At 50.5% G+C, this 14520-nt stretch overlaps 7 protein-coding genes across 7 annotated transcripts; 4 read left to right on the top strand and 3 right to left on the bottom strand.

The window, feature by feature from the left end:
* Nucleotides 1-46: 46 nt before the first annotated feature.
* On the top strand, nucleotides 47-1906 carry ANOM_007198 (putative caffeine resistance protein; the record flags this gene model as incomplete). The annotated part of the gene is made up of 4 exons (XM_015552454.1): nucleotides 47-346; nucleotides 403-589; nucleotides 635-1155; nucleotides 1217-1906. 4 exons carry the CDS (start codon nucleotides 47-49, stop codon nucleotides 1904-1906), a joined length of 1698 nt encoding a protein of 565 aa, XP_015404553.1.
* A 532-nt stretch (nucleotides 1907-2438) lies between these two features.
* Nucleotides 2439-3411, bottom strand: ANOM_007197 (Fig1 domain-containing protein; the record flags this gene model as incomplete). Its single annotated transcript, XM_015552453.1, has 4 exons — nucleotides 2439-2817; nucleotides 2869-3196; nucleotides 3252-3320; nucleotides 3381-3411. 4 exons carry the CDS (start codon nucleotides 3409-3411, stop codon nucleotides 2439-2441), a joined length of 807 nt encoding a protein of 268 aa, XP_015404550.1.
* Nucleotides 3412-4611: 1200 nt separating this feature from the next.
* ANOM_007196 (putative exonuclease) lies at nucleotides 4612-6975 on the bottom strand (the record flags this gene model as incomplete). Its single annotated transcript, XM_015552452.1, has 4 exons — nucleotides 6950-6975; nucleotides 6741-6888; nucleotides 6193-6687; nucleotides 4612-6151 (listed from the first exon to the last, which is right to left on the bottom strand). The coding sequence occupies exons 1-4, from the start codon at nucleotides 6960-6962 to the stop codon at nucleotides 4612-4614; spliced, it is 2196 nt and encodes a 731-aa protein (XP_015404549.1). The 5' UTR covers nucleotides 6963-6975.
* A 478-nt stretch (nucleotides 6976-7453) lies between these two features.
* On the top strand, nucleotides 7454-8118 carry ANOM_007195 (translation machinery-associated protein 16; the record flags this gene model as incomplete). The annotated part of the gene is made up of 3 exons (XM_015552451.1): nucleotides 7454-7622; nucleotides 7681-7765; nucleotides 7836-8118. The coding sequence occupies 3 exons, from the start codon at nucleotides 7454-7456 to the stop codon at nucleotides 8116-8118; spliced, it is 537 nt and encodes a 178-aa protein (XP_015404548.1).
* Nucleotides 8119-8924: 806 nt separating this feature from the next.
* ANOM_007194 (MAM33 family protein) lies at nucleotides 8925-10444 on the top strand. The gene is made up of 5 exons (XM_015552450.1): nucleotides 8925-9164; nucleotides 9301-9422; nucleotides 9482-9540; nucleotides 9603-10114; nucleotides 10171-10444. The coding sequence occupies exons 1-5, from the start codon at nucleotides 8972-8974 to the stop codon at nucleotides 10194-10196; spliced, it is 912 nt and encodes a 303-aa protein (XP_015404547.1). The 5' UTR covers nucleotides 8925-8971; the 3' UTR covers nucleotides 10197-10444.
* Nucleotides 10445-10740: 296 nt separating this feature from the next.
* ANOM_007193 (DNA primase subunit PRI1) lies at nucleotides 10741-12467 on the bottom strand (the record flags this gene model as incomplete). Its single annotated transcript, XM_015552449.1, has 3 exons — nucleotides 12185-12467; nucleotides 11934-12131; nucleotides 10741-11875 (listed from the first exon to the last, which is right to left on the bottom strand). Exons 1-3 carry the CDS (start codon nucleotides 12430-12432, stop codon nucleotides 10741-10743), a joined length of 1581 nt encoding a protein of 526 aa, XP_015404552.1. The 5' UTR covers nucleotides 12433-12467.
* Nucleotides 12468-14119: 1652 nt separating this feature from the next.
* On the top strand, nucleotides 14120-14518 carry cspA (putative cell surface protein; the record flags this gene model as incomplete). Its single annotated transcript, XM_015552448.1, has 1 exon — nucleotides 14120-14518. A coding segment is annotated over one exon (399 nt), but the record flags the coding sequence as incomplete, so codon positions are not given.
* Between the last annotated feature and the right edge of the window lie 2 nt (nucleotides 14519-14520).

Here is a 14520-nt window from a genome sequence, read left to right as displayed (position 1 = left end):
GGATGTGAGGATCAACACCCAGGGCTGCATCAGAACAGCCCTAAAGATGGAGACCATCCGCGATTCAGCCTTTGGAAAGCTCGTGCGCCTCTGCACTAGGAACCGATTGCTACGATACCCAGAGGAGATTGATCCGGCTCTTTGGACGGAATGCTTGAAGCCGGAGCCCAGCGTCACTGATGAAGAGGCAGCGACGTTGGCGGACACCGAGGCCGACACGTTCGGTCTCTACGCCGTCATGTCCCAGGCGTCACGAGTGTCGCGCCGTCTGTCCATAGCGTCAACCGCTGGGGTCACTGGAGGGACACCGCTTCTGGTTGACTGGCGTAGCCCAGATGATCCTGAGGTGCATCTACAAACTTGCCTCCCCACCATGCAACTACTTTACTTACACACAGATAGAACCCCCAGAATTGGAGCACAACCAAAAAGCTCCTCGTAAGTAGCCAGATCTGGCTGTTGACTTTTTCCATCTACATCGGATCGGCGATCTACACCCCAGGAATCGAAGGCGTCTCGGAACAGTTCGGCGTAAGTAGAGTCGCCGCCACACTGGGGCTGACGCTCTTCGTGCTGGGTTATGGCTTAGGTACATACGTCCCCATCCATTGATAACTAACTATCAACGCGTCAGACAGCACACTGACCCGCTACCCCAGGTCCAATGATCTGGTCCCCTCTCTCGGAGCTCCCAATCGTCGGCCGAAACCCTGTATACCTCCTCACGCTCGTCGTCTTCGTCTTCTTCCAGTTCGCCGTCATCTACGCAAAGAACTTCGGCATGCTCCTGGCCTTCCGGTTCATCACCGGCTTTCTCGGCTCCCCAGCCTGGCCACCGGCGGAGCATCCATGGGCGACATGTGGAACCCGAAAGTGCGCGACTACATGATCGCGATCTGGGGCTGTTTCGCCATCTCCGCGCCCGTCCTGGGACCTCTGGTCGGCGGCTTCGCTGCTTCCGCGAAAGGATGGACCTGGACGATCTGGCAGCTGCTCTGGGCCAGCGGGTTCACCCTCGTCCTACTCTTCTTCTTCCTCCCGGAAACCTTCACGCCCAATATCCTCTGGCGACGAGCACGCCGCGTGCGGAAGATCACAGGGAACTCGAACTACAAATGCGAAGCGGAGATCGAGCTCAGCCAAGTCCGGCCTAAGGTGGGCACAACGTACCCCCAGCACATAACGCATAATCCTAACTTCAAAAAAAAACAAATAGGACGTCCTCTTCGAAGCCGCCATCCGACCCTTCCAACTCTGCTTCCTCGAGCCCATCGTCTTCTTCCTCAACCTCTACATCTCCCTCATCTACGGCATCCTATACATCTTTTTCGAAGCCTTCCCGATCGTCTTCAGCGAGATCCACGGCTTCAACGCGGGCGAAACAGGGCTCGCCTTCCTGGGGATCCTGATCGGGACCTTCCCCACGATAATAGGGTACTTCTTCTGGAAAGCGAAGTACCAGGTGCGGCACTTCGACGCGAACTGGAACATCGCGCCGGAGCAGCAGCTGCCGCCAACGCTGGTGGGGGCGTTCGCGCTCCCGATATCACTGTTCTGGTTCGGGTGGACGGGCAACTTCGCCAGCGTGCATTGGATCGTGCCGATCATTGCGTCGATGTTCTTCTCCGTCGGCGGCTGCTTGATCTTCAACGGCATCTTTTGTTACCAGGCGCATGCGTACCCCAGGTATGCGGCGTCGGTGTTGGCTGGCAATGATTTTATGCGCTCGTCGTTTGGGGCTGGGTTTCCTCTGTTTGCGACGGCGATGTTTCATAACCTCGGGGTGGGTTGGGCGTGTACTCTGCTTGGGTGTCTGACTGTTTTGTTTGTGCCGTATCCGTTTGTGTTGTTGAGGTATGGGCGGAGGTTGAGGATGGCGAGTAAATTTGCTAGGCATGATATTTGATTTCTGGGTTCTGTGAGGGCTTGGATGGTGGGTACTGTGTACATATACTGTGGTTTTACGTCTGTGAATGCGCAGTTCATGATGAATGTAGTTCTTTCATGTTGGTAGCCGCAGCCAATCTATATGCGAGCTGTGGTATTATGATCAAGAAACAAAAGTGCGTTCAAATCAGTGAGATACTCATTGACAAATCCAAACGAGGTATTCCATGTAAAAAAAGTTCCAATTCCTTGTCCCATCGCAGCCATCCCATCCCAATTCAATAGAAAGAAAAATCGTCTTTTATACATGACGTAAACCATCAACGGACAAAGTGCAAACAGGGCGAATGTACAGGTAGATCGAAGGTGTGATAGGGGTGTTGATTGATTTTGTTCATTATCGTCGTGAGTTCAGAATTCAATATCGTATTAATCGTGTGTCGTTCGTGCCGTCGGAAAGTGCGTCATGTATGAGGTCGAGAACAAAGGAAACGAAAAGGCAAAAAGAAACAAAAGCTGAAACCGAGTGTATCCCTCCCATATCATGTAGATTAATCTTCATCCGTCAACTGCCGCATCAGCTTGATGCTGAGAATCATCACCAGCAAGCCTATCGTCGTCACCACCATCAGGCCAAAGCCAAACCATCCGAGAACCATCGCAGAGCTGCCTACTCCACTCTTGACGCTGCCATTGCCCATGTCTTGGGCAATGGTGCTCGCAGCGACGGATGCTGTGTGCTGCCATAGTACCGAGACCAGCACAAAAACGGATGCTACGAAAATTAGAGCCAACGCGGCCTGGGACACGGGCCGGGAAGGGAACGGCTTCACCTCACGCTCAGAGCCGCTCGAGTCAATTTCTTCGTGCCATCCAGGGAAAGTAGCCAGCAGGATGAAGCAGAAAAATGCGAGAATAACGGCAACGATTCTGTACAAGTCAGTTAACCTATTCATGGATAACGCAAGCTGAGAAACATACAGGAGATATGGGAAGACCACAGCATCCTTAAACGTCGATGCTACCCAAATCAGGTTCAGCGGATCTTGGTCAACAGTGACGACCTCGGCCAGGGCCGTCGCATTCGAATTGCAGATGTAGGCGCCTCCTGATGGCGATACGCAGATTCCGAAGTACCCCACACGCACTTCCATCTCCGCTCCTCCAACGATGTTCGCTGTTGCTTGCACTACGCCAGGATCCACCTGTGCAAGATTAAAGATGGGGTCGTAGCGTTGGTAATAGAGAGAGATCAAGAATATGCTGGGCATCTGTGGAGAGGAGGACGAGCATCCGGCCAATAAGAGAGCTAACATCGTCAGTTGCATTTCAGAGGTAGACCGCAAGGCATGGGGGTAGCTTACAGAGAAGAATAATGGTCACTGCAACGATTATCATAAGCACGTGATGGTAACCGATCATGGGAATGAAACCTATAATCATACAATCAGTATACACAACCAAGATCGTTTCAACAACTTAATGTTACATACGGGCCATCTTCGCCTTGAAATTGGACGCCATGTCGACGGGTCAAGTCTCAGCCAAGCTTATACCAGTTGATTACTTCACACCGCGGTCTGGATGACTCTCTTCTCGGTCCCCGAGAAGGAGTGTTTGAAGAGCGCTGCTTTGCGCACTATGTCTGAAGGTACTGGTCCCTCGGTTCTATGGCCCGATTATGCTTTGTCGCGCGATAGTCTCTGTCAGTCCAAGCTGCGAAACTCAATGTCTGAAGAAAGCGATCGAATAATGTCGGAAGGTTCTGCAGGTCTTGACGTGGGTATGGAATGTGGGTTCAAGTGCACGAGCTCGAGGAACGATCCCTTGACGAATGGAATACTGGCGGCGAAATCCAAGGAATGTATGTCTGCTTTGCGTCGCGGCGCTCACGAGACCTGGACGGTATACAAGATGTGTCAGATAGTCGAATTAAAAATCCGATAAGCTATGTCCCGATCTGGGGTTCGAATTCAACAACTTAGTGCCAAAAAGAGGCAAAGCTGAGGACAAGGAATGGGGAGGGGAGAAAGAGGGAAAGGGGAGAATTGGGGAGAGAGATCGTAGCTAGCCAAATCCACTCTTGCAACGAATGCCTGCCTCCGGAATTTTTCTTTTCTCTTTTCCACACAACGAGCGAGAGTTGAGGTAACCGGTGACGATGGTGATGATAATGTGGTGGCTGGGAATGGACAGTATACTCCCAATGGAGGAGGCTGGGCATTGTCTTTTGTTTACACCCGGTGGTTCCCCGGTAACCAGGCCTCACCGCCTACTGTACCTGAGGGACCCACGAGGCCCCATTGGGTCTGATCCGCCCACCGATGGCGCTACGATCGATCAGGGATCAGCGATTGGTCCAGGTTCAACTTAGCCTGGGCCCCGCACGGCTTGTCAGCCCTAATCCCTTCTGGTCCCTTGCCAGCCTCCATCATTTTGCGATTTACGTCTCGGAGTGGGTTTTGTCCAGGTCTCATGCCGACGATCACTGCAAAGGTATACACTTAAAATTACTCAAACTGCCCTGACGTCGATCGTCTATCTCCAATAGTGTCCAAGGTAGGGTATACACGACCAAAGATAACATAGAATAATGCGATGCCTCACAAAACACCGTGTATCTCATCCAGATAAAACCCAATAGAATAATAACAATACCAAGAAACGCCAACACACCAAAATATATGCCATTTGTATAGATGCGGCAATGCATAATGTCCAGAATCACCGGGCTGTGTATGAAAATCGCTTAAGATTGAATGGAACAGGTGTCCGGCCGTGACTAGTTTCGTCGCCATCGACATCCTCTTCTTCACTATCGGGAACAATCATGTCTTCACTTCCTTGAGTAAGCGGACGTGTGGAAGGGATCGGGTTTGCCCGAGAGGTGCTTGCCTCGAGGTTCCTTCCCAGGTTACTTGATGTTGAAGGAGAAGGGGTGAAGTTCAGCGATCGTGACCGGGCCAGTGCCGTCTGGCCGAGCCGTTGCAAAGGCGTCAAGCGTTGCCGCCTGGAAGGACTCCGGGTCACCCCAGCTTTCACCCTAGAAGGCGATCTAGAGATAAGCGGGCGATGAGCTTGAGGATCCTTTGTTTGCAAGGTATCCACGTTGGGGCTAGTATGCCCTTCCGCAGCTTGGAAAGTAAACTTAGACAACAGAGAAGAGTTTTGCTCGGGAATACCGTCGTCCTGCACCTGACGAGACACTTCAGGATTCGAGTCCTCGCTAATGGAAGCTGTACTTGGAGCTGCGGCACTTGCCTGTCGCCCATCTACACGGACTTTCTCTTTCGCACTTGCGGGGTCTTCCGATGTGGTAAATGTTGTTGGTGGAGTCGCTTCTTCATGGCCGTCTTCGCGAGGCTCATTTCGCGTTTGAGGCTTGTCCTTGCAATGGTTCGCAGTCTCTGATGAACCTGCAATTTGTGTCATGATGCCCTCGGCTACTTCATCAGAAAACACATCCACAGCTGACTTCCGTGCTTTTTTGCTTCGCGTAACCTTGGCACCACTGGGGCTGGAATCACCCGGGGAGTGAGCAAAGAAACGGCTGCGGCAGTCTGGAAGACTTGGAAGGTTGGCCTCGTCCGTTTCGGAACAAAGTCGTTGCCGCTTGGTGGCCTGCAAGGTAGATGCTCTAGAGGCATGGGCCAGAAAAGAGTTTCGCTCCACACTCCGAACTAGTGGGCTCGATAGCCTATTCACAGTCGCGGATCGGGCGATCCCCGGCCGGGGTGTAACCGGACTACTCTCCCAGGACGCATTGGCATGCCGTTGCAGTAGCCTCTGCTGGTTGGGGGATGGAGAGAGGCTATTTGGATCCAACTCAGCCAAAGGAGTCCGTTTCGGAGTGAAGAATGAGCTGATGGGCTTGTTTGGCTTCAGTTCGGCGGATGACCCGAGTGTCTGGCGACGTTGGATGCCAGGTATGACCCTGCCCGCAGCAGGCCTCAATACCAGTGGTTCTTTTGTTGTTGGATCCAAGTCACCACAAGCGACTCCCACTGCAAGCTCAGGCTCCACATCACCGCCGATGTACGGTAATTCTTCCAGGTTCACATCATCTTCCGGTGGAGTCAGCGTGACTAGCTTTCCAGCTCGGGGGCAAAATACTCTCTGGTAAAGGAAGGTGAGCTCCGCTTGTTTGAAATTCTCCAGATAATTCGAGGGGACATGGTACTGGCCCTCAAATTGAAGCATCCGTAGCGCCTTCTCCACATTCTTGTATTTGCGAATACACCGATAGGCAGTTTTCAACCCCAGCCTGGCAATGTTGGTAGGTAATCACATCCGCTGAGGATACACATGCGTCTAAAGTCGGCGTCCGTCCATCCTATAAGACTGACTTCGCGGCAAGCTGTAAAGTCTGCTCTATTAATCTCAATGCAGTCGCCATGCTGGTCTAGCTTGGACAACAATCTCTTGGCACCGAACACTAGCAAATCAGAGTCTTCCGATATGATCCCATTGATGATGCCCTGGCGCTCCAGGTATACGAGTTGTGCATCGGCCTCATACGGAGCCACCACATACTGAACATTCATCTTTTTCAGTTCGTCGATCAATTGACGAGCCATCAAAGGGGTCACATCCACCGCTTTCTGAAACTCTTGATAAGCTTCCGCTGTCCTTCCCTTCCGTTGCAGCTCCAACCCAAGGGTTTTGCTTTCCTGACGCCGTTGGTGTCGATCCGACTCGGTACCAGCTTTACTTGGTAGATCGTCACCGTCGAAGATAAGATATGGGGTGACCCCAAAATAAAGCAACATGCGGACGCGGTTGAGTACGAAATCGACATGTCTACAATCACGTTAGCACCGGTCCCAAACAATATCCTATACAAAGCCACATACTTGGTAGTCGGCCGGTCCAAAACTAAGTCCACCGCGCAGGCGACCGTACCACGATGCAGCCATCCATATGCGTCGACGCCCAGGGTTTGTCCGCTAAACTTTTTTAAATGACATGGTTTTTGAATAGACTTGAGAAGACCATGGAGCCCTAGCTGACCAGTCAATCTTCTCTGCGCACTCCGGAAAAGACAAAGTGAAGTTGGGCATACCTTTAATGCCCATTGTGGAAACCTTCGAAAGTCGAGCTGCTCCTCGTTAGGTTGTCAAGTTGAACATCCAAAACGGGCAACAGCTCTGACAGTCGATGGTTAGGACACGAGAGACGCGGTGGGCACGAGAACCATGGGGAGAAACTTGCGTAGAAATAGGGGTTGGAAGCCAATCAACCACCTTAGCGGGTCATTGAGTTATGTATGGCCTAGACAACGAGATTGGAATGTAAGTTGACTGCCAGTGTCAGCCCTCCGACGCGCAACAGAAACGCGATAGGCCGGTGCATACAGAAGAAGCCGTGATTGGCCGGGCGTTGGCGGCGTTTGCCTCCGCCATCACCGCCCTATCATTCTGCCGGGCGATAAGGATCGCGGAGATTAGAGGAAAAAAAAAAAAAGAAAGACGAAAGGTTCTAGACTGCAACTTACTGTGCGCAGCAATAACGTTATACTGCTCACTTTTTGTTCTCATTCAAATTCAAGGGAATTAAAGATCGCACCATGCCGGTATCTTTACAGAAAGTTCATAAGCATATCGCTAAAAAGCGAGGGGTAGTTGACGCACTCCATGAGAATAGCAGAGATGCGAAGAGATTGCGCCGCGCAGGTATTAGAGACGATCGGGTTGCTCGTGTCTCTGCCACACTGGCCCGAGGACGACAGTCATACAGTAAGCTTTCAAAAAAGCGTCTCTGGTTTCTACCGGACTTTTCTAATGATTCCCCTAGTTGACCGGATTGTATACTTCCACGAAAATGTCCCGAAGGATGCAGGCGCCTTCTCGGATAGTGACATGATGAATTTAATTGTTAGGTCAGTTGAAACAGAAAGGCCCCCTGGTCATTATCCGATGTATCATACGCATTAACACTGGCGGGCATAGATACATCAACCGAAGTGTCCCTGAAATCGAGCAATTACAGAGTGAACGGCGGAAAGGCCGACCCCCCAGCAAACGAGAGGAAAATCTCCTCCAGCGAACCGACGTGGAGAATAAAGAGTTTAAGACCGGTTTCTGGTTGCCCGATCTTAGCCAACAAGATGTAATCAAGGCCCTTGCCTCATGGAATGGAGATTGGTCCGGACTCAGCAGCATGAAGTTCATTCGCTTGACCAAGGATGGTGGGAAGCAGTCTTCAGCTTTTCCTCCGAAAGGGATGTCGTGATCTTTGGTTATGGTTTTGTTTTAAGACCGCATTGCTCACATTGGTTTTGGCACATAATGGCGTTGACGACCGTATATACCAGCATCTTGATGTTCGTTAGTATGTTTCAAGGTTTGGCTACAAAAGCACATCAACCAAAACGTCTGCTCTGCATCTGTGACGGCATTGCACATCGCCGCCAGGTTATTACCTGTAGGATAAAAATTAAACATAATAATAGCAATGGCAGGATCAGGTTCACAGCGGAAGCACTGGCGGTGATTATCTTCAACTCTTAGCTTTTCTCATGATGTAACCTCATTACACACACTCGAAGGTCTTGGGCATGGCCACTGCAGGCTTTGATCCTTGGGACATATTTTTCGTTAGGAGTATTCAATTGGTCTTCTCTGTCTGTTCTCTATGTATCCCGCGCCTTTATTGTTCCTATTTTATATCGCTTTTGGATACCAGTATCTTTGTTGCCGCCAGTTGAAACACCGATCACAATATATATTTCTAATTTACGGGGTGCGAGATGCTCTATGGATCATGGTCTACCGCCTGTAGATGAACGCGGAGTGAATAAGGATCATGTATTGTCGGAGTTGCTTCCAGTTATACACAGTATTGTAATGTTAAACAATCTCAGGTTCATTAGACATGTTTGTATATTGCACAGGTCACTACTGTTCTTCAGTTGCTGGGGCGGAAAGGATCACTGCCTCAGGCTGCCATCGCAAGAGCTCCCGAGCTTGTTCTTGGCAGCGGTAACATCATCAGTTGAGTTTCCTGCTCGTCACCTCCCAAACTTTCAGCAAAAATCTCCTCCAACTCAACATCCTTTGCATCCATCCAAACCTCACAATTCATTATGTTGTCGCTACGCACCATCGCCCGCTCTGTGCCTCGCACTATCTCCCGTTCCATTGCCACCTCTTCCCGCTCTGCTCTCTTCCGACCTGTCCCGGCGGTTGCTCCCAAAAATGTCATTCTGCAATCTGCTCTGAAGCCCTCATACGCTGCTTTCTCGACTTCCAGTGTATTCAAGCAGTCTCAAGCTGAAGGTAAGATGAATCGAAATGGATATTCTCTCCCAATTCTGGAGAACACGCAAGAAAAAGGAATAAAGAAAACCTCGAGGCTTATGGCACGATGTGATACTCGTTTCTCGATTGCGCTGACAGCGACTTCTAACTGTAGGTGACTTTGAACTTGTTGCCAAGCTTGAGGATGAATTGAAGCATGAGAAGGCTTCCGGTCTCGAGGATCTCGATTCTTCCGTCCAGAATATTCAGTACGTTCTTCAGAACAACTCTTGGGAGGTAAGTGCATTGAATCAAATGTCTCGCATTAACCAAGGCTGATTCATGTCTGCTTGCAGGTCAAGGACGTCCCCGGTGACCAGGAAGTTGTGTTGACGAAGAAGTTCGGCAATGAGGAGTAAGTTCTTGAGTCGCCACTTTCCATTCTTGTGCACTATTCTAATGAACCCCACACAATAGGATCCGTCTCACCTTCACCGTTGCGGATCTTCAGAACTTGAGCGAGCAAGAGGAGTTCGACGATCAGGCTTTGAGCGACGAGCTGGATTTTGAGGCCGGCCAGCCCGGTAACAAGGGTGCCGCTGGCAACCCCGAGGCTGCCCCTGCTGATCGCGAACTGGATGAGCTGGACCGTGACCTGGAGCCCAGCTTCCCTGCCCGCGTCAACATCACCGTTGAGAAGCCTAGCAACGGTGCCATGCTGATCCAGACTGTTGCCCAGGATGGCCTCTTCCAGATCGAGGAGGTCTCCTACTTCTCTAAGCCCGATTTGGCACATGCTCAGACCGCCGAGAAGGACTGGGCTAGACAGAGCCTTTACGCCGGACCTCCCTTCGAGAACCTCGACGAGGATCTGCAGACCTTCTTGGAACGTTACCTCGAGGAGAGAGGAATCAACGCAGAGCTGGCCAACATGATTCCTGACTACATCCAGGTGAAGGAGCAGAAGGAATACGTTCGTTGGCTTGAGAGTAAGTTACCGCCACTCTGGAGACATTAGTATCTATATCTAACAGTGGAACTTTAGACGTCAAGAACTTCATCTCCGCTTAAATGCGGATCAATGATGGATTAGTGCGTCTATAAAAATGCATCGGCCAATCCCTACTCATAATTATAATCCTACCTTTCGACTTTTCTCGTGACCTTTTTTGTGAGGGAGTATCCCATTGCTTCCTGTCATGTTAGCTTGACGTCTGTCCATGCAAGTCGCTATGACCATATTTGCTAGGCAGTGTGCACGTGTATCAATATAGAAACGAATCTAGCATCTAAATGTATTATATTCAAAACTGCATCCTAAAATGCCCTAGTGTTTACAGATTTACCGTGTGAGATCATGCTTCAAAGACTATCAGATCCAGGAGCGAAAAGTACAACCAGTTCTAGAATGATGGTCTCATGTTCACCGTTCATATCCTGATTAATAGATCGTGAGGTGAAAGGTATAATTATGCCTATGCCTTGAAGTAATCCTATGACAACACCAAAACGCCGCATGCATCGTAACCCTGCCTGAAAGCATGTATACTCCAAAACCGCTCGAAAAGTACAAGAAATTCTAGGTAGAAGACCAACAGAAAGTCGATGCAAGGGTTTAAAACTCCATGCTTTCAGTCTTCACCTCCGTCGTATCTTCGTTTCGCTCCCGCTTCCCACCGCGTTCCTCCTTGAGAAGACCGGCAATGAACGAGCGGAAATAATCAACATATGGCTTGAGGCTCGTTTTCTCATAATCCTGGAGTTTGCGGCTTCCTCTCACATCAGAGTCATTGGGCACGCTTCCCTCCCCATCCGCCGTGTCTGTGCCTGCACCGTTATTGGGGTTCTCTGCGTCATACGCATCGATCTCTCCCAATAGTTGTGTGACCGTGGGAACTGAAAGAGGGTCAAACTGCTCGGCCTTTCGAACATCAATGGGCACACAAACACGGCCTGTGCCAGGATGTATGACGAACGGGCTTTTGAGCAAGTGAATCATTTTCTTACTGACTTCAGAATCAAGGCGTGGATAGGTGTACTCCAACACAATATCCTGCTTCGCGTCACGTAATGTAGAAGTGTTAAGAGTGCTGCTCTTCCCGGTCTTTGCGAGCGAGTCAATGTCGGCCCATTTGCTCGTACTAGAGCGGTCTGGGGACGACTCCCATTTCTTGCGCAAGGCATCATTCAAGGCCTTGTCGGGAAGTAGTGCTAGGAGGCGTTGCGCCTGCTCCGAGCTGACAAAGGTGTCCTGGTCCACCAAGGTAGTCTGGGCGAAGTAAGGCTTCAGGATTTCCAGGCTACGGGCCATATGCGGATGCAGCGGACGCTTTAGATTGACACGCTTGCCACTCTGGGCCCCTCCTCGCACGAGATCGAGATACCCTGCAATGGCCCGTCGCCGATCATCGGGAAGGCTGCGAGCACGGGGATCACAGACCCAGGCGTGGGCACCACGACGACCAGAGTAAACCCATAAGATGTGTTGAAATCCAAAATCGTCCCGCAACGCCGCGTCGACAACCTTTATGGCCATGGTTACAAAGGCCCAGCATTTCTCACAGATATTCGCCTTTTCACAGCATGATCGGATATCGTCATAGTCCGTCAAATCGATATCGAACACTAATTCCTTCGCAATTGGTTTCATCTGACCCCCTCGTAGAGTTTTCCGATCGCGGGGGTTTGTATTGTAGACGGGACCGATTTCAAAACGAGATGGGTTCATGCGCAAGATGTCCTTGCGGAAGCTAGGAGGGTGTCAGTGATGTGCTTCGTTACAGAGGCTGCCTTGGTTCGTCCGCTTACAGATCTGCTGTCGCATATGACTGATATCGTAGGTAGGCGTCATTCTGCAGGGTAAGCGCGAATTCACGGTTTCCAAAGTCCGGCGAAGGAACAACTCCATGGTTCAGCCACTGGAAAAGGTAACGAAATGGGAAAAGTCGCTGGTAGAACGCAAGCATAGTATCTGTGTCTACGTGAGCGGGTTGCGGTGCAGAGGATCTGTACAACTTTTGTTAGACTGGCTTCCTATCTATAGAGTGGCGGGTGCTCACTCTACTGCATCTTGATTATTCGAACTCGCATTTCTCGTGTCTGGCGCACTAGATGCAGGAAATTCATCGTCATCGTCGTCATCATCGAATAGTAGGTCTGCAAGTTTGTCTTTCGTATCGTTTCCAGTGGCCTCGGGCGCCTTATCTTCCGGAACATCAGGTGTCGCATCTGTGGGAGGGGCATCCGGAAGGACTTCCTCATCGTTACGATGACTAGGAGACTCCCCGGCAGACACAGAGTGAGGCATTTCTGTGTGTTTTGGATGCTGTATGTACGTTGAACTTGTCTCCGTACAGTGGAGTATACTGAATATCATATTGGGTCATTAACGCGACTGGACGCGTGCCGGACGCGCTGCCACCCGGGAAGCCCTAAGTCCTAAGCCCTAGCTTACCGCAGATTACTGGTCACATGATATGGAGCCAAGAAAGCACGTGCCATCGACCAAGACCTAACCGCAAACGGCCATCTACTATACTACGGACGGGATACACGACCGACTACAACCTTCTATTTTAATCACGCCAATGCCTCTCCACCAAGACGCAATACTCTCTGTACCCACCCATGAGCCTCAGGGGCCCTCAATTGCCGTTTGCGGCAGCTTGGAAGTCGTATTCCTGTCCATTAACTCCTATGGATGACGACTACATTCGTTGCAAATCCTGGAGACCATCCACTTGACGAGCATTACAAAGATCAATGAACGTATCACGTTATTTACTTGTGCTCGATCGTCAATATATTCCAAATCCGGATTTTCAGGAGATATTAGTGTCGTCATACTCGAGGACTGTTTCAGCTGTGGTCGAGCAATATCTGTTAGGTGTCGTCATTGACCTGGTATGCACAGATGAAGTTTACGAAGCATGTAAAACTCTACATTCTTCGTGATTTGCTGGGACTCCTTTGATCCCGTATTTGCTCTCTTCATTGCGGCTTTCATTTTGCGCTTTGTACCATGCGCACAACGTGAATTTCACGCTTACCGTAAAGCTTGCAGAACCTCCCTATAGCTTGGCTCCACATTCCAGAGGCGCTTTTCTCGATCTTGCAGAGTTCTGCCGATCTGAAGCACATGGGTAATCACTGATGGTGCCACCAAACTGGTGTCATTAAACTAAAAATCGGTGACCACAAGCAGGAAGATCCCCTGTTGGCCAACTTTGTAGGTTGTTGACTGCCGTTTTGGAATGACTTCATGGTTTAATTTTGGCCATGGTTGTCCATGGCGTGGAAAGAACATGCGTTCCAGGAACAAGCCTGTCACAGATGATGCAGCCATTTTGCTCAAGGAACAAAACTGTATCTACATGTTCCTTGAAGATTCGATGACCGGATCGGGCTAGCATCTGTGGCATCTCTTGAAGACACTTGACTGAAGTGATGACACCACGACTCTCTGCAGAATGTGTCCAAGATCTAAGTACGCCATCTGTCTTCCTGCAGCACCGAAGATCCGACTGGGTAGGTGGGTTTCTCACCTGAATACGATACCACGTAGCACCCACCTCCCAACTTTATCTGAAGATTTTGAGTCTTTTCCAAATACCACCAATTGCTTGTCCCACTAATCAACTTACCAGCAAACCATGGTTCGTTATATCGCAGTTTTACACTGCAGACCAATGGGCCTTATGTGCCGAGCAATCAAGATTTTCTTCTCCTCTTGAACCAGGCACCAGATCTTGTTGAAAATCGATACTACTGTGGCATTGTAGCCATCAATGAGCATCCGCACGGAAACGGCAACCAACGTCGCCGTGATGGAGATATAAGTTCACGTCTTCTCTCTATCGAAATGACTTCTTTTTCAACACGCTTGTATCGAGCCTAGAAAAGTCGCTCGCTCTTATTTCACTCGTTTGATTCCAACTGATTGTCTTTGTTTGTGCTTCTGGTATCTGCTTTTGAGAGGTCGATCATCCTTCGAGATGGTTAAGGGAACTATTGCTCTGCTGGCTCTGGCTGGCCCAGCACTCGCTGGTGTTATCCAGAACCGAGGCGTGGATCATGGGGCTCCGGCTACAATTGATCTGCCCCCTCAGAAGGAGCCTCCTCACTGGACTGAGGCTCCCAACCCGGCTCCCCAGCCTACTGGGCCTCACAAGGAGCCCCCTCAGAACACGGAGCCTGCTCATGAGAAGCCTACTCAGGAGAAGCCTACCAAGGAGCCCAGCAAGACGGAGCCTGCTCACACTAAGCCTCCGAAGACGGAGCCTACTCATGAGAAGCCTCCCAACACGGAGCCTCCGCACACCAAGCCCCCCAACACGGAGCCTCCGCACACCAAGCCTACCGGCACGGAGCCTCCTCACACCAAGCCTACCGGCAC

This window comes from Aspergillus nomiae (genome assembly GCF_001204775.2).
Source record: "Aspergillus nomiae NRRL 13137 chromosome Unknown contig00256, whole genome shotgun sequence".
NCBI classification, from domain to species: Eukaryota; Fungi; Ascomycota; class Eurotiomycetes; order Eurotiales; family Aspergillaceae; genus Aspergillus; species Aspergillus nomiae.
Note: the sequence above shows the minus strand (reverse complement) of the source record. Positions and strands in the feature narration are given on the sequence as shown.

Excerpts from the sequence above, each read along its gene's own strand:
- ANOM_007194 (XM_015552450.1), top strand. The coding sequence starts at position 8,972 with ATGTTGTCGCTACGCACCATCGCCCGCTCTGTGCCTCGCACTATCTCC. Across the intron at positions 9,423-9,481 it reads TTCAGAACAACTCTTGGGAG|GTCAAGGACGTCCCCGGTGA; the intron begins GTAAGTGCATTG and ends GTCTGCTTGCAG. Across the intron at positions 10,115-10,170 it reads ATACGTTCGTTGGCTTGAGA|ACGTCAAGAACTTCATCTCC; the intron begins GTAAGTTACCGC and ends GTGGAACTTTAG.